This window comes from Felis catus, chromosome D1, assembly GCF_018350175.1.
Source record: "Felis catus isolate Fca126 chromosome D1, F.catus_Fca126_mat1.0, whole genome shotgun sequence".
Lineage (NCBI taxonomy): Eukaryota > Metazoa > Chordata > Mammalia > Carnivora > Felidae > Felis > Felis catus.
The window spans coordinates 43,195,398-43,223,117 of NC_058377.1; the positions used below are offsets into that span (position 1 = coordinate 43,195,398).

Sequence of the window (27,720 nt, forward strand, 5' to 3'; positions counted from 1 at the left end):
AATTTCTGAGATATGATAAATTTCATTTTTTTGAGGATTTAATTTGCACATCTTTTCATTTCTTTCAGCCTAGGTCCTTTCCACAAACAGAGCTGGAGACAAAAGCTTGTAAACAGATAGTTTATTTTAAGAAATTATTCCAAAGAAGAGGAGTGGGAAACTGGGAAAACAAGAGAAAGAATAAATTTAATACCTAAGGTAAATTATTGAGGAGTTTTATTACTGCAGTGAGTAGCTGGGGGTCAATTCCTCTAAGAAGCCTTATAGAATACACTTCAGAACTGTCTACCTGAGACACAGAATCAGGAACTTTTATCCACTAGTCCCCATCTAAGAACTGGTCAAGGACTGCACCACTGCATGTTCATTCCTCCCACTTCCAAGTCTGGTATGCATCAGAATGGCTAACAGGCATCTCAAATATTGGCGCCAGAGAAACATGGGACCAGACAAAGAAAGGTATGTGATACAGATGAATGAGATGTCAGGTTACATCACAATGACTGGAGGAAACTGGTGGGCCACAAGAATGTGAGGTGGAGCACAAAATATCTATGAATCTCACCTCCCGTTTTGTTAGGTTATTAAAACTAATAAGGACATGATCTTAGATATAAATTAAAAGGTAAAAATATAAGTAAATGAGAACTTATAAGAAAATATACTTCACAATTACTTCTGTTGGGATTGCTGCCTATAGTGAAATTCAAATATGGGGTAACATTAGAAAAGTTGTATTCTTCAAATAACTGTGTGCATGCACTCTAGAGTATAAATATCACTGTATGTTTGTTTGCTTGTTTTTATTTTGAGAGAGAGAGAGAGAGAGAGAGAGAGAGAGAGAGAGAGAGCAGGAGCGCTAGGCGGGGGAGTGGAGCAGAGGGAGAGGGAATCTTAAGTAAGCTCCACACTCAGTGCAGATCCCAATGCAGGGGTGTGTATCCCATGACCCTGGGATCATGACCTGAGTCGAAATCAAGAGTTGGACCCTCAGGTCACCCAGGTGCACCAGTCACCCAGGTGCCCCATGTATGATTTTTAATATACAAGATAATCATCTCTAGTCTCTCTTATTATTTATTTATATTTCCTCCCTTGCTTTGTAGGGATAAACTTCAATGTAATTCTTACTTGTAATCTTTGTTTTCTTTTTTTAATTGCAATTGTCTAAGGACTTCAAAAGGTGAAGGGTTTTTGGCAACCCAAATTTTATTAACTATTCAGATAAAGATATTCCATTTATTTTGAAAAAAAAGTAACCAAACTTTGGAAGAATCATCCACAAAATGTGCAATACTGTTGTAGGACATTTATATTGATTTACGGCGCAGTGAAATAAGTTCAGGACATTTCTAAAAGTTTGATTGATGCAGAGAAGGAAAAAGAAAAACATGTACTGCCACAGTGAGGTTTTTCTCTTTCATTTTGTTTTACATTTGATTCCACATGGGCTTCGTCTCTCTCTCTCTCTCTCTCACACACACACACACACACACACACACACACACAATTTAGTTCAGTATTTCTGGGTAAATTCTGAACTTAGTATGAACTAAGTAATTCTGAACTCTTAGTATGAACTAAGGTAAATTCTGAACTTAGTATGAACTAAGTAATTCTGAACTCTTAGTATGAACTAAGAGTATGAACTCTTATTTCCACTCAAGCACTCCTTCAAGTTTCAAGTCTATAGAAGAAGCTATTTGAAACATGTAAGAGATCGAAATGATTCCTGCCCAGCTCTACTAGAAAATAAGCTTCATCTGACAAGAATGCCAGGAAACCTCAGCTGAGAGACTAGTAGTGACCAGTGAAAATATTTTTTATTCGTTATAAATAAATACATTTACATAGATTTGATAAATATATTTATATATTCACACAAATATATTAATAATAAATATATTTAAATAATAAAGCTACATATCTGGATGGAAGACTCATATGCAAACGCTGCATTTTCCAACAAAGTAGAAAAAACTAACAACTAAAATGGGAGGAGAAGGAAGGAAGAAAGAAGAGTAGTAATCTCATTGACTGCCCTATAGGAAGCAACTAAAAGTCAAAATCAGTCCAATCTGGCAAAGTGTGCAGGAATGCCTAAGAAAAAAGTAAGAGATAATTAAGTACTAGTATTCAGGGAACAATTTGAAGAAATACACAAATGTTCCTAAATGCCAAAGTAAAGACAAAATTAAAAAAAAAAATGTGTTGATATTATTTGTTGCAATACCCTATTCAAACTTGTCCTTGTGGGTTTATATATTTTTTAATTCTTACTTTCATTTATTAATATATTTATTCCTTTACCACAGTTTTAGTGGGATCTGAGGAGAAAATGGAGATAAATATACATGTTCAATATTACATGACTAATCAAATAAGTTCAAAATCACTTTTCAAGCCCTGAGATTGGACTTCCTGCTGTAGATAGATAGCTGGGTCAAGTCTACAATGGAAGCCCAAAGAGATTTCCTGAAAAGATTACTGGCTAGTACATTGTGGAGCTAGGATCTGAATGCTTGTCTGAATCCAAAGCTTTCTGTTTTTTTAAGATTTTTTATTTTGTTTATTTGAGAGAGAGAGAGAGAGAGAGACCACATGACCTGAGCTGAAATCAAGAGTCAGATGCTCAACGAACTGTGCTACCCAGGCGACCCAAAAGTCTACTCTTAACAATCCTATATATAGCATTGCTTTCATAACACAGGAAAAATCGCAAGATTCTGTGCAACAGTATGTTTCTGTTGGGGGAGGAAATGGGACCTGGATTTAAAGCTATATAAATTATGCAGTGTTACCACCACAAAGTTCTCCAACAATTTGTGGTAGTCAGCACTGGAGTGTGGGAATGGAGTGGAATGTCCTGTCTCTGTTCTCTTAATAAGAATGATTTAATTTTGTAGCCAAAAGAGGAACATAAACTTTCATGTATATTATGACTCCAATTCTTTGGGGTTTTTTTTGTTGTTGTTGCTTTTTAATTTGTTTAACATTCATACCAATAATTTATTGGTATGATGCCTGGCAGGGAAGGGACTGGAAATAAATTTATCAATGAGCTATTTTAGTGATACGGTACTTATTGCTGGGTGATGGAATTATTGGTTTTGTTCCTGATAGATTTCTGCATTTTTGAATTACCTACTGTATTTATTATTTTCTGTTTATAAAATGTTGTAGCTGAAAAAAGTGAGAGTAAACATTAAAAGTATTTGAAAGAACTTAACAATAATCTTGATAATGTTGCACTGGTAGTAGGACACTCAGACCACGAATTTAACCACAACTAAAACTTTGTAAACGTCTCCCTCTCTCTAATTGTGTAAGATTAATTCCTATGGTCTGTTCCTCCAATCCACGGGCTGGTGAAATTGAAAGTTGGTGCCACCTACTGGAAACAATTGGCTATACTTATCTTTAAAATCTTAAATTTATTTTTTTTTAAAAGACTTACGCCCTTTACCCCAGTACTGCCACGTCCCAAAACTTATACTGGAGGGAAATCTGGTCATAATGCCGATTTATTCAACTCTATTTATGATGATTATGAAACAGAAAAATGCTCAGGTTAGGTTAAACGAAGAATAATACGTTGTATATCTCTATGTTGAGATTACTGCAAAAATTTACACTTCTAAATATAAAAAGAGGAAGGGATCATGCGAAGGTAACCTTTTTTTTTTTTTTTTACGAGGGTGAGAAAATTTTGAGCCCAAAGTTTTGAGATCACTAGAAACATTGCATAGCTTTTTACTTCTACTTAACACTGATATTACTATTCTAAGACTGTCAGTATACCTGCTATCAAGTGTTTGCTTTTATTTCTAATACCCCAAGTTTGGGAAATATACAAGTTGAAACTAGTATCTTTAGCTTGTGCCTGCTAGTGTCACGCTTTTTTTGTTTGTTTGTTTTTTATAATGCACTCGATGAAATCAGCTTCGGGATAGAAGAATTAAGTACGGGCACACTGATCAAATGGAGGCTCACACGAAATAGCAACGATTTTATCCCCTGGGTCTTAGAGCAATAGTGACCACTTCTAGCACTGTATCGGATCAGTACTTTCGGTATTCTGATTTTAGATGCTTTGTATTTTCAAAGTGATTTGACCTCAGTTACCACAATTGCTCCCGATGCCTGCGCTTCTCCAGTGCTGCAGAGACCGGGACAACGGACACACAATCACCCAGGGAGAATGGTCCACCAATCCTCTCGTCGTTTGCCAAGCTTCCACGTTCTAGGCAGAGGACTCGGAAATACTGCAGGGTTCTGCCCCTACTCTGCAGCAGCTAGGGGGCGAACGTAACAATGCCGTGATTGTACTAATCCCAAAAGCAAGGAGCCTGCGGTGCTGGGGCAAACCCGCTGGGCGGCCGCTTGGCGGCACGACAGAGCCGCAGCCAGAGACGAAATCTGGAGCGAGCACGTCAGCCCCTCGTTTGGCATCGCTTTCAGCCTTTAGGGTCTCTCCTCCTCAAATATCCGGACGCCAGCTCCCCGCCCCGCCGCCACCCTGCGGAGTCCGACCCACGGCGTCCGGGCTGTTGCCCGGCCTCCCGCCGCTCCCTCCGCCTCCATCTTCTCTGCGCGCCTGCGCGACCGGAAAATTCGCGAAGGTTCCTGAAGCGGAACCGGCCGTTTCCGGAAGCCGGCAGCCGCCCCAGCCGTCAGACCGGTCGTTGCGCCAGTGGGGTTGTAAGCGCATCCTCTTGCTCGTCCCTGTGTTTGAATCCGACCCGTAACGGTGGGGAAAGAAAATGGCTCTGCTGTGCTACAACCGGGGCTGCGGTCAGCGCTTCGACCCCGAGACCAACTCCGACGGTAAGAAGAACGCGCCGCCGGCCTTCCCTCCCGGGTCCACCTCACCCGGGGGGACGCCCTTGGCCCAAGGGCGACCCCGGGGTCCGCCCGCGAGCCGTTGCCGCGCTGCCCCCGTCCGGGTCCCGTCCGGGTCCCCTCGGGCCGCCCTCTTAGCCCTACTCCCCGTGCGCGGGGCCGCTTGGCAACGGCATCCGACCCTTTCCCTGCAGCCACGCGGACCCACGGACCCACGTTCCCGGCCCCCACGTGTCTCCCAGTGGTCCGCTCGCTCGCGGATTCGCGTGCAATTTAGAACATCTTTATCCCCCCGCCCCCACCCGTGTCTTTGGGGAAGCCAAAGTTAACCCGGTGTTACAGAGCTCGCTTAGCGGTTGGTGTGTGTGTGTGTGTGTGTGTGTGTGTGTGTGTGCGCGTGTGCGTGCCAGAGATGGGTGGGAGGGTTGGGTTGTGGGCGAGTTATTTTATTTAGTTCAGCTCGCCGTATTAGTCTATTTTTCCGGAGTTTATTTATGCCAAGTGTTGGCATAAAGTGATTGTTCCTAGGTGTACAGTTAAGGATGTAAAGTGAAAGTTAGTGGCTGGACTAGGTGAACAGCCCATGAATTTGAATTTTGAGTGGCGATTGGGATAAAGTGAGTTGGTTTCTTGACTGTCGTGGGAAGTGACACCACTTTGTCAAATTGAACTAGCGGTAATTGCATGTTTTCTATACCCCAGATGTTGGTCTGTCATTTATATCATCATCTCATTTAATCTTCAGGACACCCCTGTGAAGTATGTATTATTAGACCTATTTAATAGAGAAGCCGGGTTCAACATGGTAGCAGCGTGGTTCCTGCATTATGAAGAGAATTAAAATCGAGGCCTTTGACACTCTTTTCCACCTCTGAGATGTCTGGAGCACTTACTTGGTGCACACGTGAATTGGTGACATACTTTAAAATAAGACTCTTGGCAGGATTCTATGGATAAAGTGGAATCTAGTCTTTCAGTCTTGGTGTAATAATCATGATACTGTCATGACAATTTCATGATTTTTTTAAAAAAAAATGTGTAACTTTTTATTTTTTGAGAGCATGTGAGCCGATAAGGGGCAGACAGAGACTCAGACAAGAATCCAAAGCAGGCTCCAGGCTCTGAGCTGTCAGCATAGAGCTCTATGCGGGGCTCGAAGTCACGAATGAACGATCATGACTTGAACCTAAGTTGGATGCTCAACCGACTGAGCCACCCAGGAGCCCCAGCGTTTTTATGATATTAATACGTTACTCAAAGAGAAAATTGTGAGATTTCAGTGGATGACAAAATCGAGGAAAAAGAGGTTTTAAAATCAGTTGCTGTTGGCAGCATGCATAAAAAGTAAATTATCTTAGTATCTACACATATTCTACTTTAATATTAAATGAAGAGGAAAGACTGATACTTTGTTGAGTGCGACTATAATGTTCCCAAATAAGTAAATATATTTATGGAATGTTATATACGAGCCTGAAATTAAGGGGGAGATAAAGCCATTTTTTGGAAGTCAGCAGTGTGTGTGTGTGTGTGTGTGTGTGTGTGTGTGTAATGGTATAATGCCTAAAAAGGAGATGGGAGTGGAGGGGAGTGGGAAAATCAGAGTAGACACTCAAGCATTGTGTGGTCACCAGTACTAAATTCATCAGGGAGCGCCAATAAGGTTGCTGAAAATTTAGCTGCTTTAGCAAAATGGGGCTTAGAGACCAAGTAAGTTGCTTGATTTAAGTGGAAAGTTAAGAAAATGGAGATAGGAAGTAGAAGATAAGAGCTAATAGCAAACTGTGGAGTTGATTAGGAGAAAGTTTTATAGAATGGGAGAGGTTTGACCTTTGTATTGACAAAAATAAAAAGCCGCCTAAGCTGGTACAAGGCTTTAGTTTGAAACACAAGCTAACTTAATGTTTAAAGGAGACACAGTGTCTTTCACATATTAAACACTTATTCTGTACAAAGCACCACTTCACAGTTTTTTACTTAAGCCATGTATGTAAACTGAACTGGCTGCTAAAGGGCAGAACCAGAATTTGAGCATAGGTCAGACCCAAGACCCAATACTTTCATTTCCTTAACTCTGAACTGCTACTATGTTGTTTTTTACCCATGAAATTTAACTTTGAGCAAAACTGGTAAACCTGGTAAAGGCTAGACAGGCCAATGACCATCTGCTTGTTGTTTACATTTGAAAGCAGTGATTTTCAAATTGTGTTCCTACTAAGTGTATGGTTAAGACCTGACTCACACCTGCTACCATTCTGCCCAAACTGACCATTATTATGATTGATGCCTCTTAACGTGTTATACGGTATGCATTTTATGCCTCCATCTATATGTTTGGTATTTGAAAATACTCTGTTCTCTCTTTGCTTCTGTTCTTAACTTCATATCCCTCTGCTTATTCATTTCTACTTTGAATCTCCTTTTTCAGCCCTTAATTCCACTACTAGCCTTAATTAATAAACTATATTGGCTATTACTGTAGGGGTAGGAGGATTTCTGTAAGTACCAGGAATTAATCACTTTAAGGCAACACCAGGAATCAGAGGCTGTGGCAATTGAAAGCTAAGCAGACAAGGAAAGGTGGGGCAAAGTAGCCTTATAAGAAAATTGCACAGGTGTGGAGCTGACCTGTTTTTTTCTAAGCTCATGGTTGTGTCTAGTCAGGAAATAATTGTTTATTATTATTATCATCTGACTTTTTAATGTAATACAGTATATTGCCATCTATAGTAAGCCCATTTTCATGAAAGAGTTAGTAGAAATTGATGGTGTAATGGGGAGGGGAGGGAAATACAGAATAACAATCAGTGACAACCCTGAAAATAGACTGTAGAACTTAAAACTCTTTTAAATGAAGTTTGTATCTAGATATTGACACCTGTCTAGGAAAGTTAAATTAGCAATCAGATATTGCTTCAGTTTTTAAAATTTTGAACTTGTCCTTCCAAAATATCTTTTTAGAGAATCTCTTCAGCAGTCTTTATGGATCAGTGCACATAAGCACACTTAAGTTTGATAGCATTTTTGTAAATAGAATTGGAAGAGGACCGTCAAAATCTTGGAGCTTGAAGTTTTGGTATTAAACAAATTTAACTACAAAGATTAAAGGAATAGAATACAGTTTGTTATAGTTGCACTAGTCTATTATTTTTATCTGTAACTATCATACTCTTGAATTAGAATTTTAACTATTACTGTTTAAAAAAAATTTTTTTAACGTTTATTTATTTTTGAGAAACTGAGGGAGACAGAGCATGAGCCAGAGAGGGACAGAAAGAGAGACACACACACACAGAATCTGAAGCAGGCTCCGGGCTCCTGCCTGTCAGCACAGAGCCTGGTGGATCTCAAACCCGGGAACTGTGTGTGTGACCTGAGCTGAAGTTTGATGCTCAACCGACTGAGCCACCCAGGTGCCCTGAACTGTTACTGTTTTAATACAATATTATAGTAAGCACTGTGTGCCATGCATCTAACTTGAGCATTTTGTGAATTTTTAAGGAAAAGCAAAGTATTACCTGCATTTGGAAAAATGATTAAAATGTTAACACCTGAAGAAAATAATGATTTTTCTTCATTATAAAGTTATTTTTTTTTCCTTTCTTTCTTTGTTTTTGACCAGATGCTTGCACATACCACCCAGGTGTTCCAGTCTTCCATGATGCCTTAAAGGTAAGAACTTGGTATATTTCAGTGTCTTCATATTTGTATATTAAATTTAGAGGTGTAATACTAACTATTTTCTCATCTTTTTTCCTCAGCTCAGCTTGTGACTTTTTGCTTTCTTAATGACCATTTTGGGGTGCTTTAAGCAAGTCTAAAGGCAGAGACAGTAGGTGGTGGTCTTAAAGTCTTTCCCAAGTATAAAATTAGGTTCTTTTCATCCCAGCTCTCATTTGCTATACCCTTTATTTCTTCACTTTTCAATTTTGAGGGGAAGTGAAAGCAGTTGTACTGAATCTTAGTTTCTCAGTCTGTTGGGCAGCTGCTATCTAATAAAGAGCAGCTCTGAATTTGAGGGAAGATTCTTAGCAGTAAAGGGTGCCAGTTGCAGGACAGACAGATGTCAACTGTTTTCCACCTGTACTTTCTTAATGTTCTGGAGAATTAGATAATAGAATGTTGTTTGATCAGGTTTTTCTTGGTGGGTTTATTGATTTTTTAAAATTTATGTTAACATGGTACATTTATCTCCATAGATAACGTGTATCTCAAAAGAAAATGTTGCAGTGTGGCTGCCGTGGTTTTAGGTGTTGGTGTACTTTTGTTTTTAGGAACATAAACAGTCTTACGTGTTTAAATATTGTTGATGCCTTTTGAATTTTTTGAAGCTTATTTATTTTGAGGGTAGAGAGAGTGAGCAGAGTGAGAACACAAGTGGGGGAGGGGCAGGCAGAGCATCCCAAGCAGGCTCCGCACTCCCAGTGCAGAGCCGGACGTGGCTCCAGCCCAGGAACCGTGAGATCATGACCTGAGCCTAAGTCAAGACTCCCACGCTTGACTGACTGAGCCACCCACGCGCCTGAATTTCTAATTATACCTTCCAGGGAGTAGGTGGACACTTTTGGTATTTAACTGTTAGATAGCCGAGTGTAAATAAACATGTAGCAAGTTTATGTCACTCTGGTTAGTTCTAAGAGAGGAAAACAGAATAGGGCAAGTTGAGACCTGAGTCTTCCTTCTTACGTCTTTTTGGCCTCTTTGAAAACTCTTGAAAACTCTTTGGGGTTGGAAACTGTGCTTCTGTGGAAATACTTTTGCGGAGGAGTGGGGGTATTTTATGTTTACTGGACTGCCGTTTATTCTGTGTTACTTTTTCTTAGTGTATGTTTTTCTCTTTCTTCTATATTTTTCTATCTCCTAACCATAGACCTACTTCACTTCTGTTTTGGGCTTCCTATTTTCTCTCATTTAGTTCATTCGTTTGTGTCCTTAAATGTCATCTTTGTGCCAATGGCTTCTACAAAATATTTCCATTTATGTGTGTCATTTGCTCCTGCAAACCAGTTTTTAAAGTGAACTCTTATTCCAGAAATAGCCTGTCAACTTTGCTGTTCTTTTTTTTTTTTACTACCCAGCTGTTAATCTCCCTGTTGAATTAATCTTAATGATCTCACTTTGAAGTAATTTTGTTTCTCTCCTTCTCAATCCTACTGTTCATAAGAGCTCTATAAACATTTCTTGAAGACCTGAAATCCAAAGACTTGGATTTCACAGCACAAATACATAACCCAGTGTAATGTCTACTGTTGCTGGTTTATTGGCAAATAAGAAGTTAGAAAGAACATTTTAATATTCAAATTAGAAATGGCACAAAGAAAAGAGACAATTTCTCTTAAGAAACAACCTTATACTTACATACTTAAATTTATCCTTCATTTTTTTTTACTGGGGACTGTGATAGATCCAAGATTGATATTTGGGAATAGCTTGTCTATTTCATGTATATATCCTGGTCTCCCCAGAATATCTGCTGTAAGTCTTTGTGCAAGACAATAAATCTTTTTCTCGTGTAGAATGACTTTTCTGAAGACTGTATTATCAATAGTAATTAAATTCTATATTTCAGCATTATAGTAGGTTTTCATCTATATTTCAATTCAGAGTAAAAGATAATTTCAAAATAAAGGAAAATTTGAATTATAGCATATTTAACATTTTCTTTAAAATAATTTTGGGGGTGCCTGGGTGGCTCAGTCAGTTAAGCATCCATCCCTTGATTTTGGCTCTGGTCAAGATCTGTTTGTGGGATCGAGGCCCATGCGTTCAGAGCCTGCAACACAGAAGCTACTTGGGATATTCTGTGTCTGTCTGTCTCCTCCTCTGCCCCTCCTCTGCTCGCACATGTGTGCTCACTCTCTTTCTCTCAAATAAATAAACTTTAAAAAAAAAAAATCTGTAAGTGCATAGTGTGGAAAAAATCACTACCAAATTCTTCATACATTATCTTGAGAAAAGCAGTGAGGCCCAAATGGGTATGTGCAAATCCTAGCCCTTAGTATAATTTGAAACATCCCACGTTTTGAAACTGCTGCATTTTTATTTTCTTATTCTCTGTACTACTTTGGAATTACGGATGACAGCTTAAAGCCATTTTTTGGTAAGCCACTTAGTATTTTGTTTAGAAATCACACACGGCATTAGAATTTCTGTGTATTTATGCTTGTCACTGAAAAGATCATTTAACCTTCAAAGACCTAACAATTCTTAGGCTGCTATGCTAATCAATCTATGGTGTTCTGAAAATAGACTGATTATTGTTGGGAAACAGCTAGTGAGTTCTTTAGAAGCTGAATTGTGATAATCATCTCTGTCTAACTTACCAGATTTTTAAAGTAAAGCACCTCACTTACTCTCCAGATCCTTTAAAAAAATAGGATGTTTTTAGAAATTATAAAATGTTTCTGTTCTAAAACTCAGTTACTAGTCTTGAAACCAGAAGCAGTTTTTGTTTCCCTATTTTAAGGTGTTTCCTTTTGTGATCATTCAAAACACAAATCACCTCTAACATTGGTTAATTAGGGTTTTTTTTTAAATCAAAGACTAAAAATCATTTCACTTGATTAGATGAATCATTTATAACACTTTACAACTGTGAAATCTGTCTATGTGCCAGTCACTGTGAGATTCAAGGAGATAAGTGCAAGTAGACCCTTTTAGTGGGTGGTGGTTCTGTGCAAATTCAATTTTAAGTTTTTTTCTCATGTTTCATAGGGTTGGTCTTGCTGTAAGAGAAGAACAACTGATTTTTCTGATTTTTTAAGCATTGCAGTAAGTATTCACTTTTTTCCTAGATTATCTCCTGAGAACGTACATACAATGTGAAGCTCCACATTTGAGGAGTCTGATTTTTGGACACCTATTAAGTAGTCTGTTAACTTGCAGATAGAATCTTTCTTTTAAAGTGGAACTCACCTCCCTTGATAGCCTTTAAAATAAGGAATTTGTCTGTTTCAGAAATAAAAGTTTCAAGATACTAATTACCCACATGTCAATTTAGGTTTGTCCTTGGTGTTAGTGGTCTTTAAAGTACGTTAATAAAGAAGTGGTAGGTAACAATTTAAGGCATTTTTAGTGAGGAACAATATATTATTATCAAATCTAACATGCACCAAGATGTGCCATTTATTTTGTATGCCCTTAAGAAAGAAAACAAAAGCTGTTAATGAAATGACATGCCATTGAAGTTCTGTATGATTTTTAAGGATGTTACAATGCATGTATGACTCCATGGAATGTGAAAAAGGTCACTAGCATTTGTTGACAATTTACCACATGCCAGATTTGACAAATACTCTATTGTTTTACTTAATCCTCTCAAAAAATATCTTAAGTGCCATAATCTCCATTTTACTAGTGAGGAAACTGAGGCTTAAAAAGATTAACTTGCTCAAGGTTGCGTGGGTAGTAAGTAGAAAAACAAGTTTATGCTATGGATATACTGTAAATAGATAATCATGAAGCATAATTCAAAGGTTTCTTTTAAAATGCATTCAGATGTACATTAACAACCAGGCAACAATAGATGTTGGTGAGGATGTGGAGAAAGAGGATTGCTGCTTTCGCATTGTTGGTGGGAATGCAAGCTGGTGCAGCCACTCTGGAAAACAGTATGGAGGTTCCTCAAAAAATTAAAAATAGAACTACCCTACGACCCAGCAATTGCACTACTAGGCATTTATCCAAGGGATACAGGTGTGCTGTTTCAAAGGGACATATGCACCCCCATGTTTATAGCAGCACTATCATCAATGGCCAAAGTATGGAAAGAGCCCAAATGTCCATCGACGGATGAATGGATAAAGATGATGTGGTATATATATACAATGGAGTATTACTCAGCAATCAAAGAGAATGAAATCTTGCCATTTGCAACTACATGGATGGAACTGGAGGGTATTATGCTAAGTGAAATTAGAGAAAGACAAAAATCATATGACTTCACTCATATGGGGACTTTAAGAGATAAAACAGATGAACATACGGGAAGGGAAACAAAAATAATATAAAAACAGGGAGGGGGACAAAAGAGAAGAGAGTCCTAAATATGGAGAACAAACTGAGGGTTACGGGAGGGGTAGTGAGAGGGGGGATAGGCTAAATGGATAAGGGGCACTAAGGAATCTACTCCTGAAATCATTGTTGCACTTTATGCTAACTTATTTGGATGTAAATTAAAAATAAATAAATAAAAAAACAATTAAAAAATAAAAAATAAAACAAGTTAATAAAAAATGCATTCAGATGTAATAATTGCAAATTTGGAGTTCTAGTTTTAGTTTCTTAAAATAAGTCTGTGTAATGAAAGTGGAGAAAGCATACAAGAGATTTTATTAATAAAGAATTGAAAACTAATTTGTCAGGGCATATGAAACCCATGATAAGCTAACTCTCATCTGTCACTAACAGGGCTGTACGAAAGGTAGGCATAATAGTGAGAAACCACCTGAGCCAGTCAAACCTGAAGTCAAGACTACTGAGAAGAAAGAACTTTCTGAATTGAAGCCTAAGTTTCAGGAGCACATCATTCAAGCCCCTAAACCAGTAGAAGCAATAAAAAGGCCAAGGTAAACTTTATACAGTTGTAATTTTTGTCACAATTAAATAATAGCATTTGATCCTGGTATTTTATGATTTTATATAATATCATTTATAGCTCTTGTGTAGATCACTTTGATGTTCCCTTAAGTATACTTTTCATTTTTTTTCCCCTTTACCTTGAGGACATGTACACAGTAAATTTCCATCGCATATGTGTTCACTGTGTCGTCATAATTTTGTCCAGAGCAGAAGAGCCACACATCTTTCTTGTGACTTAACATGGCTTTTTCACTGTAGTATGGAGAAATTGTTGTATAAAGAACAATTTGTAGTATAAAAGATACATAAAAGTATAAAGAACAAATTGTAGTATAAAGAAATTGTTGTCTGGGAATCGGTTTGGGTTGAAAAAGAACCTAGAGGCCTTCCTATCCATTTGTGCTGTTTTCTTGAAGAGCATCTAGGACATTCTTGACAGAAGGATATTTAGTTTCCTTTCAAATAATTCTAGTGAAGAGGAATTTACTTTTATTATTGTAAAGCATTCCATTTTGTTACTAAGTGTGTATTCTTTCTTAATATTGAGCCAAATCCTGTCTTTTTAATTTGTCCATGCTTTGTCGCTTAGAGCAAGCCTAGTCACTCCTATTTTCAGATGCCTGAAAACTGATAATGTTATTACTTACAAACTTTTTATTTATTTGATTTAGACGCAGATCTGTTAAACTACTTTTAAAATACCTCTTGCTCATTTTGCAGTAGATTACACAAGTCCTTTGTAGTCACCTCATCAGCTAAACTCTGTTGTACACGCTCATACACGTGTGTTGGCTAACGCTGTTACAGCAGGCCTTCTTTTTTTTATTTTTATTTTTTTTTCAACGTTTCTTTATTTTTGGGACAGAGAGAGATAGAGCATGAACGGGGGAGGGGCAGAGAGAGAGGGAGACACAGAATCGGAAACAGGCTCCAGGCTCCGAGCCATCAGCCCAGAGCCCGACGCGGGGCTCGAACTCCCGGACTGCGAGATCGTGACCTGGCTGAAGTCAGACGCTTAACCGACTGCGCCACCCAGGCGCCCCCAGGCCTTCTTAATGTTGCACTTGAGTGTTGTTTTAGAACCAAAATATGAGACTCAAAAAACAGATGATTCTGTGGCCTCAAATATGGCTCCAGTTGATATTTTTATTCACACCATAGATTTAATGTTTTTCATAATTTTTTTTTCCTGATCTTACATTTAATTTAGGTAAATTTATTTAGAAATTTATAGCATATTGAATAATACTGGACCAAGATAAGAAGACTGAGAGACTTTGTGACAATTATTCGTTTAACCAAACTACTTAGAATTATTATTATTCCATCTTCACCTTATTCATAATCATGAGAGAGTTTATCAAATGCCTGGCTGACTGATTTGCCAGTTAAAAAGATTATGAGAGGGGCGCCTGGGTGGCGCAGTCGGTTAAGCGTCTGACTTCAGCCAGGTCACGATCTCGCGGTCTGTGAGTTCGAGCCCCGCGTCGGGCTCTGGGCTGATGGCTCGGAGCCTGGAGCCTGTTTCCGATTCTGTGTCTCCCTCTCTCTCTGCCCTCCCCCGTTCATGCTCTGTCTCTCTCTGTCCCAAAAATAAAAAATAAACGTTGAAAAAAAAAAATTAAAAAAAAAAAAGATTATGAGAAAAAGACAATTTTGGTATGACTCATTCTTAAGTATCACAGTAGTGTCTGCTGTAATTGACAGTATGAGTTAATGTTTTCTTTAAATAGTGGACTACTAATTTACTTAATAGAAATTAAGTATTTTGTCCTAAATTCATTTGGTGATATTGTAGAAATTATGAGAATACAGGATTTTACATACTTTGGTAATACTTCTACATCTTACTTATAATAGTTGTTTTCAATAAGGATGTGGAATGCATAACCTAGCATTTCTATTTTTGTTGTTTTTGTAAATATTCTTAATACTTATTGAATGGCCTTAAATTGTACGTACAACACTTAATCGTTATGAAGGGGCACTGTATTGATTTTTAATCCTACTAGAATTGTCTTGTGATAGAATTGTATATGGACATATAGATGTATATACCAGTATCCACACTAAATGAATTATCTCCACTGGTAGGAATATGGATTCACTTGGTACATATTTATTGCCTGTTAGGCTTATGCCCAACATTTTGCTTGGTGTGGAATGTAAAAGTACTTCATGATCCCTTCTTGGCAAACTTGGAATCCTAGTCTTTATTTCCTTCCCATTATGGATACTGATTAATAATTTACTGTGTTGGCAATAGCATGATTATTTGAGACTTAATATTTTAATATCAACTTTCCTTTTAAAATTTAGAAGTGTAGGTACACTATGGCAGTTATTTGTAAAATAGTATTTAATGTGAAAACCCTGATTCATGAGGCATTTGGCTTCTTTTTATAAATAGGCTCTTAGTGTATTTATTTTTAGTAAAAAAACAAAACAAAACAAAAAATAATGTTTTGATACATCACTAATGGTAATAAAGTTTAAAAATTCTCCAGCCCAGATGAACCAATGACAAACTTGGAATTAAAAATATCTGCCTCCCTAAAACAAGCACTTGATAAACTTAAACTGTCATCAGGGAATGAAGAAAATAAAAAAGGTAAGATTTTATTTTATAATTTTTTTTCTGTACAATTAACCAGTTATCTAGAAGATAAAAGAGACAGTGTAGTTCACTGAATATAAATGAAAGAAAAGGTAACATATTGTAGTAAAGAATTTATTTTGCTTTCTAAATACCAGTAATACCTCAGAATGAATTGGTTTATTCCATAATGTCTGTATTAAAATGAAAAATTTAATTAAAAATTTGTTTCTTCCATGATTCATCACTTTTTTAACAGTTAAATTTATTTTATAATTGTACATGTTTCATTGGGCATGATATAAAATATATTCAATTTTTTCTGACCTACACTCCATACCACGGGGGAAAGTAGTACCTTTTTCATGATTTCCCTTTCACAAGGTCAAGATGTTGGATGTTGTATTGCGGTATAGGATAGAAGCGTGTCATGTATTATTTGGGGACATAGGCAAAACGTAATCACAATAGTTGATTTCTTCTTAGTTTTTTAAATATAATTACCTGAAAGGTCACCTAGAAAATAACTTAAAATTGTCTTAAAATAAGTGTTTTTTAAATTTAGATTATTTTTTCAAATTCTTATTTTATGAAAGAGGTTACTTAAGAATAACGCCAAAGTATCTATCTTAATGTTTCTAATTTGATTTTCTTTTCTTTGTTTTAGAAGAGGACAGTGATGAAATTAAGATTGGGACCTCATGTAAAAATGGAGGGTGTTCAAAGGTATATATTGTAAAATTTGTGTTGGGTCATGAAAGAAAAATTTTAATTTTCAAAGAAGAGAGTGCAGTTTACTGATTGAACAAACTTTTGGGTGCCTGTTGTGTGTTGGTCAGTGTGCTTGGGCTAGGGCTGTGAACACAGATAAGAGACTCTGTCTCTGACAAACACCATATCTGATAGACTCATGGGAATAAGTCATTCTGATGCAGTCAGCATTTACTGAGCACAGTAAATGTGTGCCAGACATTGATTTAGGGGCTAGAAATACAGTATTAAGTGAAGCAAAAATTTCTCCTGTTGTGGAGGTTATACTGTAATTTAGGGAGAAGGGTAACATGTAGGTAATTAAATACGAATTTAGATAGATATGAAGAAAATACAGTGGACAAGGCAAGTAGAGGTATTAAATAAGGCTATTAGGAAAATCCTTTTGGAAGTGACACTAAATCAGAAATCTAAGTAATGTAGCAGGTGAGTGATATAAACCTTGAAATTGATATGGGAGCAGTATATGTAGAGCTTTTAAAGCTTGGCTATTCAAGGAATTATGAGAAAGGTCAGTGGGACTTGGTCAGTGGTGTGAAAGGTAGGAGTAAGCGAGGTAGGCAAGATTATGGCAGTTTTTTTAGGGCATAATGATGGGTTTGGGCTTTTTTCTTCTTTTTTTCTTTTTAAGCATACTGGGAAGCCATTGTCTATTTTAAGGTGGAATTTTAAAAAGATCTCTTTGGCTGATACGTGGCAAATATATTGGCATAATAGGGGAATTGGCAGAAGGAAAACCAGCTAGGATGCATTTATAGAAGACCAGGCAGTGGGAGTGGAGAGTATTTTTTAGAAGTAGTTAAATGTGGGATGTACTCAAACATCCCAGTGAGAATTTTCCCCACCCCTCTATGTAAAATTATGTGCCCTCCAGCATCTTCACTCTCACTGCCCTTTTGTCTCCAGGGCACTAATGACCTTATAACATGCTACTTTTTTTGCATATGTATTTTACTTCTGATCTATCCCAGCTGACTTTCCCTTCCCTTCTCCTCTTATGTAAGGTTTATGAGAAAAGAATTTTGTTGTTCTTTGCTGTATCTTGAATGCTTAGAACAGTGCCTGCCTGGCTCATGACAAATCACACAGAATGAATACTATTTCAAAGTATTAGCAGGAATTGCTAATGAACTTTAAGTGAGGGGGACCTCGAGCTCCAGCAGCTAGGTGACTGGTGACACCATTAACCAAGAAGGAGAAAACATGATTAGGGGAGCAGGTTTGTAATTTTCCCTCATGTTAAGTTGGAGATCACCTTGCTTATTTAGGGATGGAAATGGAAATGTATTGACATACATGTAGGGTAGAAGTAGTAGGTAAAAAAGAGTGAGTACTCGGGTGGGGGAGAGACAGTGGAAGTGATAGGATAACTGCAGTAAGATGAGAGAGAAAACATCTCAGTTGAATTTTGAAGAATGAGTGCCAGTCCTGTAAATGGACAAAAGGGAAAGTGTGTCTCAAGCAGAGGTGATAGCAGTTTCAGGAAACAATAAACAGTTAATAATCATGGTACAAAATTTGTTGGTGTGTTGAGGTTAAAAGAGAGACAGAGAGGCCAGAACTTTAAGGGCATTTACAGTTTTACCATGCCCACAAGTGAGATCTTACTGTAGGTTACAGAGGCCATTAAAGAAACTTTCGATCTTTTTCACTGAAAAAATAACATTAAAAAGTAAGTAAGTTCATAGCTTGAGGGATTTTCACAAAACCGAGCCCCTCAGTGTATCTTTTCCCAGCTATTATTTTCTCCCAAAAGTAACCACATTTTTCTATCAGTATAGTTTTGCCTATTTTTGAGCCTAATGTGAATAGAATTACAGACGAGGTGCTCTTGTGCCTGTCTTCCTTTGCTTCGTGAAATGTATGTTAGACTTCTCTTTGTTGGCATATAGCTGTGGTTTGTTCATTTTCATTGTTTTAAAATACGCCGTCGTGTGAATGTGCCATTCAGCTTACCCTTTCTTTTGTCCTTTACATTTTTTGACTAATGCTACTATGAACATTTTTGTGCCTGACTTTGGAACACGTGTGTACATTTCTATTAGGTATATGACTAGAAAAGGAACTCCCTGATCATAGGGCATGTATATGTTCAGTTTTGACAGATATTTCCTCATAGTTTTCCAAGATAGTTGTGTTTCCACACCTGCCGCAGTATATGAAGCTGATTGCATTTGTTCTACATCTTAGGAACGCTTTGTAGTATCAGTCTTGTATTTTAGCCATTCTGGTTAGTGTGTAGTGTTCCCATTGTGATTTTAATTTGCACTCTCCCGATAATGACGTTGAGTTCCTTTTTGTTTGTTAATTGGTCACTTGGAAATCCTCTTTTGTGAAATGTCTGAAATCTTATACCTATTTTTCTTTCTGTTAGTTGACTTCGTCTTACTGATGTTAGGAATTCTTTTTTATTTTTCATTCAGAAGTACTTTGTTGGAGAGGGACACTATACATTTTCATGATCCTAATAATGGCTTTTGATAAAAAATCTTTTTAATTTTAATGAAATGCAATTTGTCCATTATTTTTGACTAGCACTTTTTGCGTTGTTTTTAAGAAATCTACTTACTTTAAAGCCGTGAATATTTCCTCATATGTAGAGGCGCATTTAAATGTACAAACCACCTGGAACTGATAACTGTGCAAGGTATGAGGTAGATGACTGCAGATAAGAGAGTGATTCATGTTTTAATTAGATAGTAAATGAATTAGAACCTGTTAGTGTAGTCTCATTGTCTAAGATCTGGTAGTGATCATGAGGAAGGTTAGCAAATTAAACTGATAGGTATTTTCGAGCTAAATTGATAGGATTTTGTGATAGAAAACATGGATGGAAGGAGAGGTGTTTTTTTTGGGGGGTTTTTTGGTGTTTTTTTTTTTTTTTGTTTTTTTTTTTTTGCTGCTTTGGGAGACTGAATGGATATGGTGCCATGAAATAAGGTGGGAAGAAGAGTAGGAGTTGGGAGTAGCAGGGAGGAAATGAAGGGGCAATAGTGGTAAGTTCAGAATCTAACATACTGCTTTATGTGCTTATGGAATATCTTTAGGAGATGTGCATTTTGTCAACCCAGTACTTTGGATTTACAAAAAGTAAATATACAGAATTTTATTTTCTGTACTTGTAGGTAGTTGCTATAAATACCAACGTAGAAAATATACTACTGGCTGCATCTGTGTTTTATTAACATAACTTTTTGTGAATTCATCTGTAGGGCCTTCACCTACAGCAGCAGTGGGGCCCGGATCTTCCAGACAAACCCTGGATATATTTATAGGTCTGCAGCTCATTTTACCCTTCCTAGGGATAAGAAATCAGCAAAACTCCTAGACCTTCCAGAATTGCTTATTAAGTCGTAATGTCCACACAGAGTTTCCTATACACATAAATCGTGCCTTAACTATATTTCTGTTGGGAATACTAATTCCTTGGTTTCAGTATTGTTCTATAAACTTAAATACCTGAATATGCTTGAATGTGACCTCATACCTGAAAGTCTGAGAGCATCTTAATGTATCCCATTGCCTACTTTTTATTTGCCTTTTTCACAGGGAACTAAAACTTAACTATAGCCAAAAAGGAATTATTTTCCATTCCTTATTGGAATGGCGGCCTGGGGTGAATTTATGAATGTTCTAGATAATTGTTATTTCTTGAGCATTTTCATAGTTCTTAGAGGTCACCAGTACTACAAATGTTGATGAAACATAACGTTGAGATACGAAGCTAATTTCTTCTTCTTTTTTCTCTTTTAGACATATCAAGGCCTGCAGAGTCTAGATGAAGTCTGTGTATATCATTCTGGAGTACCTATTTTTCATGAAGGGTAACTTAATACATGACTAATTAAAACTTTATGGTAGAGGTTAGAAAAGTTAATATGCCTGTAAGCATTATTTGCCGTGCAGCATTATCAGGTTTTTTATTTACATTGTCAACATCTTTAGAGTCACCTAGAATGTGGATTTTGTCTTTTTACACATAAGAAAACTGAAACAATATTACAGTAAGTGGCCATTGTGATCCAAACATCATGTTATTCCTTATTTCCTTACTTTTCAGTGGGATACTCTATTTGGGCTGAATAGTGTTTAGTTTGAAGAACTGTTCTGTGCACTACAGGACTCTGAGAATTTTGGCTCTGTGCCACCAAGACACCGGCATTGTGGCATCCAGGAAACCTCACACTTTCCGTAACCCTCAATTGAGATCTAGCTCCCTTTCTGTATTATGCTGAAGTTTATAGACATGCAGTACTGTGTTAAAGTCTTCCACTCTTTTTCCATATTCTGCAAGACTCAAACCCAAAGCTTTATTATAATTTTTATCTTTCTAGTCTCAAGTAAATAATAGTGGGTATCACCTACTTTAGGACTGACCATCACAGGTTGTGTAAATGTTAGTTTTTAGTTTGTTTGCATATTTTCACTTTCCTGGTTTATTAAAATGGGATTTAAAATCTTTGGTTATACCACTTTTTGGTAGCTCCATGAGGAAACTGGAATGTGAACAATTAGTGAAAAGCAGGTTTGGAATTTTCTGGTGGTTTTGAGCATCTTTAGTCAGGAGCTCCAAAATTGCTACAATAAATGGCATTCTGTTTTAAAATGATTAGTCTTCTGATAGTTTTAACTGTTTAGTACCTTAAACACTTTGTTAGAATACTAAACTTGCACATTTACTTCTCTTTTAAATTCACACTGTCGCTGTACTACTTCTAGACTTAAGTAGCTGTAAGATTTTATTTCTGAAGTTTTTCTATGGTAATTTAAAGGATGAAATACTGGAGCTGTTGTAGAAGAAAAACTTCAGATTTCAATACATTCTTAGCCCAGGAGGGCTGTACAACAGGGAAACACGTGTGGACTAAGAAGGATGCTGTAAGTAGCCTTTTCAAAATAACACATTGGGGTGTATTCATCTGAGTCATTTTAAAAAGGTTAAAAATTATTCTGTCTTCAGATGTAAAAGAAAGTTTTTCTGTCTCATACAGTAAAGATTTCATATTCCTGAAAATTAAAGTTAATCTGAGTCAAGCGCCCAGAGCACCGCCCTTTGATCAAAGTAGCCATTATGTACAATGACACAAGCGTGCCAGTTTTTGTGAAATTTTAAAGCCTGCCAAAATTGAAGAATGTGTTTCTGTAATTCCATAGCCTGCTCCCACTTTTTGCTTTTCAAAAATCACTTTTGAGTTCATTTGAGTTACTGATCACTTAGACTTCTGATTCCCTTTTGGCCACTTTAAACTTCATTCAGCTATTTACAATGCAAAAACACTCCATCTAGTGGCCAAAGAGGAGGATGGCAAACTTGTTGGAATTGTCTTGAATGCCTCTGCTTGCTACAAGGTAATTTATCACAACAACAAAAAAAGCATTAGTTCCTACTTCCCTAGATAGCTTTATTAAAAGATTTAGGTTGTGCAAATTAAGTGTCTAAATCCCATTAAATTATAAGCAAGCAAACAATTTATTGCTCAGTAAGTATGTGTTGGCTGCTGTAATGTATTTTATAATGTATTAAATTAGTTTTATATGTTGTATTGGCACTAACAACCCCACTAACACAATCAGCCTTTTCATTATATGTGTCCTTTAACTTACAAAAAAATTGTAAATTTTCAGAATGTTTTAGGGATTTATTCATTCTCCATTTGAATATTCTGTAGTTTCTGATTTTTTTTTTCTTTTTTTGTAGTTTCTGATTTTTAATAACATATGCTTTGGAAGTGTAAATATATCCTTCAGGTTATAATGATTCGTCTTGCCACAAAACTTCCAGGGATATTTTATTAGCAGAAAGACTTAAGTCTCTCTGTACTTTCCCCAAGGACCTAAATTTTAAAGGTTTTAGCTTGAAAACATAGAATGTTTTCTGTTATACGTAGAAGTCTTCATAATATAACCCTTGATGAAATAATGTTTTTGTTATTTTTTCATGCACACAGTTATCAAGTATTAAGTTGGTATAAGCTGTAGCTTAGGGCACAAAATGTAAGTGCTATAAGTACTTTAAATTCAGTTAGCATAATTGTACCAAAACGTAAATACTACTTTTTCAACAGTAGTGTCTCACGGTTTCCTGCATTATGTGGCTATGCTGCTCTCATTTATAAAACAAATTACAATTTGTCTCTTTTTAAAATAGTCATTGATAAAGCACAGTGTTCTACTGGTAGGTAATAGTTATTTCCATAATAATAACCAAAACATTACTTTCACAGATCCCCACTTTTTTCTGCATGTTATTATGGGAGGAAAATAATTATTTGAAACAAGTAGCGGATAGTTGTAAGTAGTCAATTAGTTCCACTTGTAGAAATTGGAAATTTCAATTTGTAGTCAGATTCCAATTTATAGAAAATAAATGGAAGGCTTTTATGCATGAGGTTAAGATGTCTGGATTATTTCATTAAGCAAATGGTTTATTTTAGTCTTTGGAGAACGTTTTTATGACTGCTTAGTGGATTTCAGAAATGTTAAACTTGGATAAAGTTTAGTAGGAATTCTTAAGTTGTCTTTTTCAATGTATGTTAATGCTATGGTTCCAAAAGAAAAAAAAAAAAAAAGGGAAGAATAAGCATGTTCTCCAGCCGTAAAACTATAAAGATTCTTTGTATTGTGATAGATTTTATTGTTTAAGCTTTTGGGTGAGAACTTTAGAAGTTGCTTGCCCTTAAAAACACTAAGGGCTCAGTTGCACATAGTTATTTTTTCTCAGTTGTTTGGTCAGATTACTCATTTTTAGAGGTCATATGGCACATAATAAATTCATAAGGTTTTTCTTATATTACAGGGGAAAAAAGTCGTTCCATGTAGACATGACTGGCATCAGACTGGAGGTGAAGTCACCATTTCAGTATATGCTAAAAATTCACTCCCAGAACTTAGCCAAGTAGTAGCAAATAGTACATTGGTAAGTATACGAAATAATTTTGAGTAAAAATTGTCTCATATATTACTCTTTATTTTCATGTATTATCAAATCCATTATATATATTGTTGATTTTAAAACTTTTTAAATCTTTTCCATTTGAAAAAATAGTTTGAAATTACTGTCAAACTATTTTAAATGAAAATTTCTGCGTAATAGAATTAGTTCTGAAACATTCTGAAAGTACTGTAGTACTTGAAGATTTATCAAATAATATAGTACCTAGTTTTTAATATGAAACTTTAAGTTAATTTTTCTTTTCTGTGAATGGTTTCCTCAAATTTAAGAAAAAAATAACAATATTGGCAGTTTCTTAAATACCTTAACTGATTTATATCAACTGGCACCTGGGTGGCTCAGTCGGTTAAGCATCCGACGACTTCGGCTCAGGTCATGATCTTGCGGTTTGTGAGTTTGATCCCCATGTCAGGCTCCATGCTAACAGCTCAGAGCCTGGAGCCTGCTTCAGATTCTGTGTCTCCCCCCTCTCTCTGCCCCTTCCATGTTCATGCTCTGTCTCTATCTTCAATAATAAATAAACATTAAAAAAATTTTTTTAAGTGATTTATATCAGTATGTTACTTTTATAATCATTGCTTTAAATCCTATTCCTTCAACTTGGATTTGATCAGTTATTTAACTTTATTATTTTTCAGTTAAATGTGCATATTGTATTTGAAGGAGAGAAAGAATTTCATCAAAATGTGAAATTATGGGGTGTAAGTATTAATGAATCCAGATTTTTTTTTAATACTTTAAAATACCCATTGGTGCAGTAAAAAGGCAGTACTTTGGAAATCGGTGTAAAGTAGGTGTATAACTTAACATTCATTCTTACTAAAAAGTTTAAATCTAAGTATATAAATGCCCTTAGAAGCTTGGAGTTTTGATTGTTAACATAGACAGGACCACTGCTTTCCTCTAAGACTTAAAAAGAACACATCCAGTAAAGAAGATATGGTATATATACATATATATATATACAATGAGGTATTACTGGGCAATCAAAAGGAATGAAATCTTGCCATTTGCAGCTACGTGTATGGAACTAAAAGGTATTATGCTAAGCGAAATTAGAGAAAGACAAATATCATATGGCTTCACTCATACGAGGACTTTAAGATACAAAACAGATGAACATAAGGGAAGGGAAGCAAAAATAAAAGCAAGGAAGGGGACAAAACATAAGAGAGTCTTAAATACGGGAGAACAGAGTTACTGGAGGGGTTGCGGGGGAGGGGGGGATGGGCTAAATGGGTAAGGGCACAAAGGAATTTACTCCTGAAATCATTGTTGCACTATATGCTAACTAACTTGGATGTAAATTTAAAAAAATAAATTAAAAACAAAACAAAACAAAACATCCAGGCTTACCATAGCTGTCTCTGCTCTGTCGCAGGTGATTGATGTGACACGAAGTTATGTAACTATGACTGCAACAAAGATTGAGATCACCATGAGAAAAGCTGAGCCTATGCAGTGGGCAAGCCTTGAACTGCCTGCAACCAAAAAGCAGGAAGAACAAAAAGAAGATTCAACAGAATGAGTTGACGGGGGAAAAAATGATTGCCTGTTTCAGAATTCTTAGTATGTGGTAAAATGTTGGCTTGCTGCTGTAATCTTTGTTGTTGCTGTCGTTGTCGTCATTGTTGTTGAGTCTGGCATTTCAGGGTCAACGGTAGGTTCTTAAAAGCCAAAGTCAGGTTATCATTTTGTGCCTCCCATCTTTTTGAGTTACCTAAGGTTGATTATTCGTTTCTCCTCACTTGATAGAACTGTAGTTGTGTCCTGTACTTGAAAAGCTAGAAAACAGCAGTTTCAGTATTTCTTGGTATGATATTATGTTTAGCAGACAAGTGTAAAGGAACATTTGTTTGGTTCACATCTGTTCCTATTATCCCATAATTAGTAAAGCCAAGATGGAATATCCGATTTTTAATTAGTTTTTTCCATGAGTTTGTGTTCCTATAATACTTGAAAATCTTTAAGGAAGACATGAAGCTCTGCATTGCCTTCTCGGGAAGGTTACTTGCTTTAGAAGGATTAATTCTGAGGTAGTGTAGTTTTACTAGTTAAAGAGGACATATATACATTGATTAACAAATTGGAATTTGTTTGCAACTAATTAAAACATCATATCAGTACCTTTATTACTTGCCAAGCGCTATGATATAAATGTATCAGAAACATTATAGATAAGAGTAGAGAGGTATCAATTTGGTTAAAATTTGCTGTTAAGACCAAGCAATAATGTTAACCATCTCTTTTCTGATTTTTTTTATAAGGTCTTTGTATGGTGTTATGACTAAATTGTACTTGATTTGTAGCCTACACCCTCTTAAAATCTTTAATTAGTTACATGTAAAGAGAAATATATCTATAACTTTCCACCTCTGATGGAAAACTGTATCTATAAAACTGTAGACTTAAAGGCTTATGGAAATACATTAGAGTATCAAAAAACTAAATATTTAAGCTTTGCTTTATGAGAAATACCTATTACATGTTAACTAAAGTAGCTTAATTCTTTTGGAGTTTTTTTAGGCTTTCATAAACAGCTTGACAATTCTAGGTGATACGATGTTGATTATATATTATACTTCATTAGATACAGGTATCACAGACTTAGATTGTTTATGCCAATTGAACCCATTAAAGGATAATTTACTTTTTGAGGCAGTGCAGAGTTCACCAAGAAAACTAAAATTAAGAAATGTTATGAAGGCCAGAACTTTGGCACAGTTTAAGCATTTTGGGTGTGAATTATGCTTATGTAGATTAAAATGATTATTTCCCAATCCCCTTGAGTGTTTTTCTTTTGTTCTTACAAAGAAAAATTTACAAAAGTACCGTTTTTGAAGTATAGGTTAATAGAGGGTTAGGATATCTTACTCCACTACCCTTAGCAAATAACTACTGAAGGTGGTTATGTAATTACTGAATGATTTAGCACTGTTACAAATAAAGACGAAAAATCTGGCAACCAGGCTTTCATGACACATGGTATTAATGAAACTACCATGGCCAGAAATTTTTGGCAGTACAGTTGGGACAAAAATAGAGCATATACAACTTGGGGTTGTATTTAAATTTTTTAAAATTATCTTTTGTAATTTAGGAACTTGGGTTTATTTGAAGACATGAAATCTTATTTATTAAAGGGAAAGGCTGATACTTGATTTGACTTGAGATAAGGATTAATATACCTTTGTTAATGTTTTCTTCTTGAGGCTATTTTTCCCTAAACGATATCTTAATATGTTACATGCAATTGAGCTATTATTCAAAGCAAGTGGATTAGTCACCCAAGAGTTAGTTTCAGAGTACTGACACTGTGTGTGTGTGTGTGTGTGTGTGTGTGTGTGTGTGTGTGTGTGAGAGAGAGAGAGAGAGAGAGAGAGAGAGAGAGAGAGAGAATAGTCTGGTTACATTAGTGACCATTCTATTTCTTTTCTTATTCGTATGAACATCAGATTTGTTACCCAAATAAAAATCTAAATGATATTTTTATCTTAGACTCATACATAAAGGGACACAGTTATAATTAAGTAGAATATGTTTTATCTGTCAAAAAATTTTATTGAGTTTATTTGTTTCTCTGGAAATATACTTTATCTTTCTCAGCATTCAAAAAATTACTGTAGCAAAGCAGTCAAAACTAACTTTACTATGCACTTGGTAACTAACAGTTAAACTCAACATGGGAGATAGTACTATTTTTCTTACTTAGCACATTTGCTAGTATAGAGATTGTAAGTTACTAGGAGTTGAGCTTTTATTTTTTTTAACTTCTTGAAAATAATTTTAGATTTATAGAAGAATTGCAAAAAAAGTATTTATATAAGTCTTTATACCCTATATTAAGCTTCCCCTTATATTAAAATCTTACGTGACCATAGAACTTGTACAAAACTAAGAATTAACCTTGGTACAATGCTATTACTTAAAGTAGAACATTGATCTTGACCGTCTTTTATTTAGTGGAACACTTGAAAGG

The 27,720-nt window shown here is 36.1% G+C and overlaps 1 protein-coding gene and 1 long non-coding RNA gene across 2 annotated transcripts in view; both read left to right on the forward strand.

Moving 5' to 3' along the window:
* Nucleotides 1–595, forward strand: part of LOC123380448 — a 28,311-nt gene extending 27,716 nt beyond the window's left edge. Inside the window, exon 4 of the long non-coding RNA XR_006586212.1 lies at nucleotides 69–595. This is a non-coding gene — a long non-coding RNA (uncharacterized LOC123380448). The remainder of the gene's footprint in view (nucleotides 1–68) is intronic.
* Nucleotides 596–4,308: 3,713 nt separating this feature from the next.
* On the forward strand, nucleotides 4,309–26,521 carry CHORDC1 (cysteine and histidine rich domain containing 1). Its single transcript, XM_003992634.6, has 11 exons — nucleotides 4,309–4,827; nucleotides 8,465–8,514; nucleotides 11,557–11,613; nucleotides 13,252–13,409; nucleotides 15,930–16,033; nucleotides 16,686–16,744; nucleotides 20,543–20,613; nucleotides 21,562–21,667; nucleotides 23,586–23,705; nucleotides 24,380–24,442; nucleotides 25,123–26,521. The coding sequence occupies exons 1-11, from the start codon at nucleotides 4,764–4,766 to the stop codon at nucleotides 25,267–25,269; spliced, it is 999 nt and encodes a 332-aa protein (XP_003992683.1). The 5' UTR covers nucleotides 4,309–4,763; the 3' UTR covers nucleotides 25,270–26,521.
* The last annotated feature ends 1,199 nt before the right edge of the window (nucleotides 26,522–27,720 follow it).

Coding starts and splice junctions, on each gene's coding strand:
- CHORDC1 (XM_003992634.6), top strand. CDS start 4,764: ATGGCTCTGCTGTGCTACAACCGGGGCTGCGGTCAGCGCTTCGACCCC. Junction 16,034..16,685: donor GAATGAAGAAAATAAAAAAG/GTAAGATTTTAT, acceptor TCTTTGTTTTAG/AAGAGGACAGTGATGAAATT. Junction 23,706..24,379: donor TAGTAGCAAATAGTACATTG/GTAAGTATACGA, acceptor ATTATTTTTCAG/TTAAATGTGCATATTGTATT.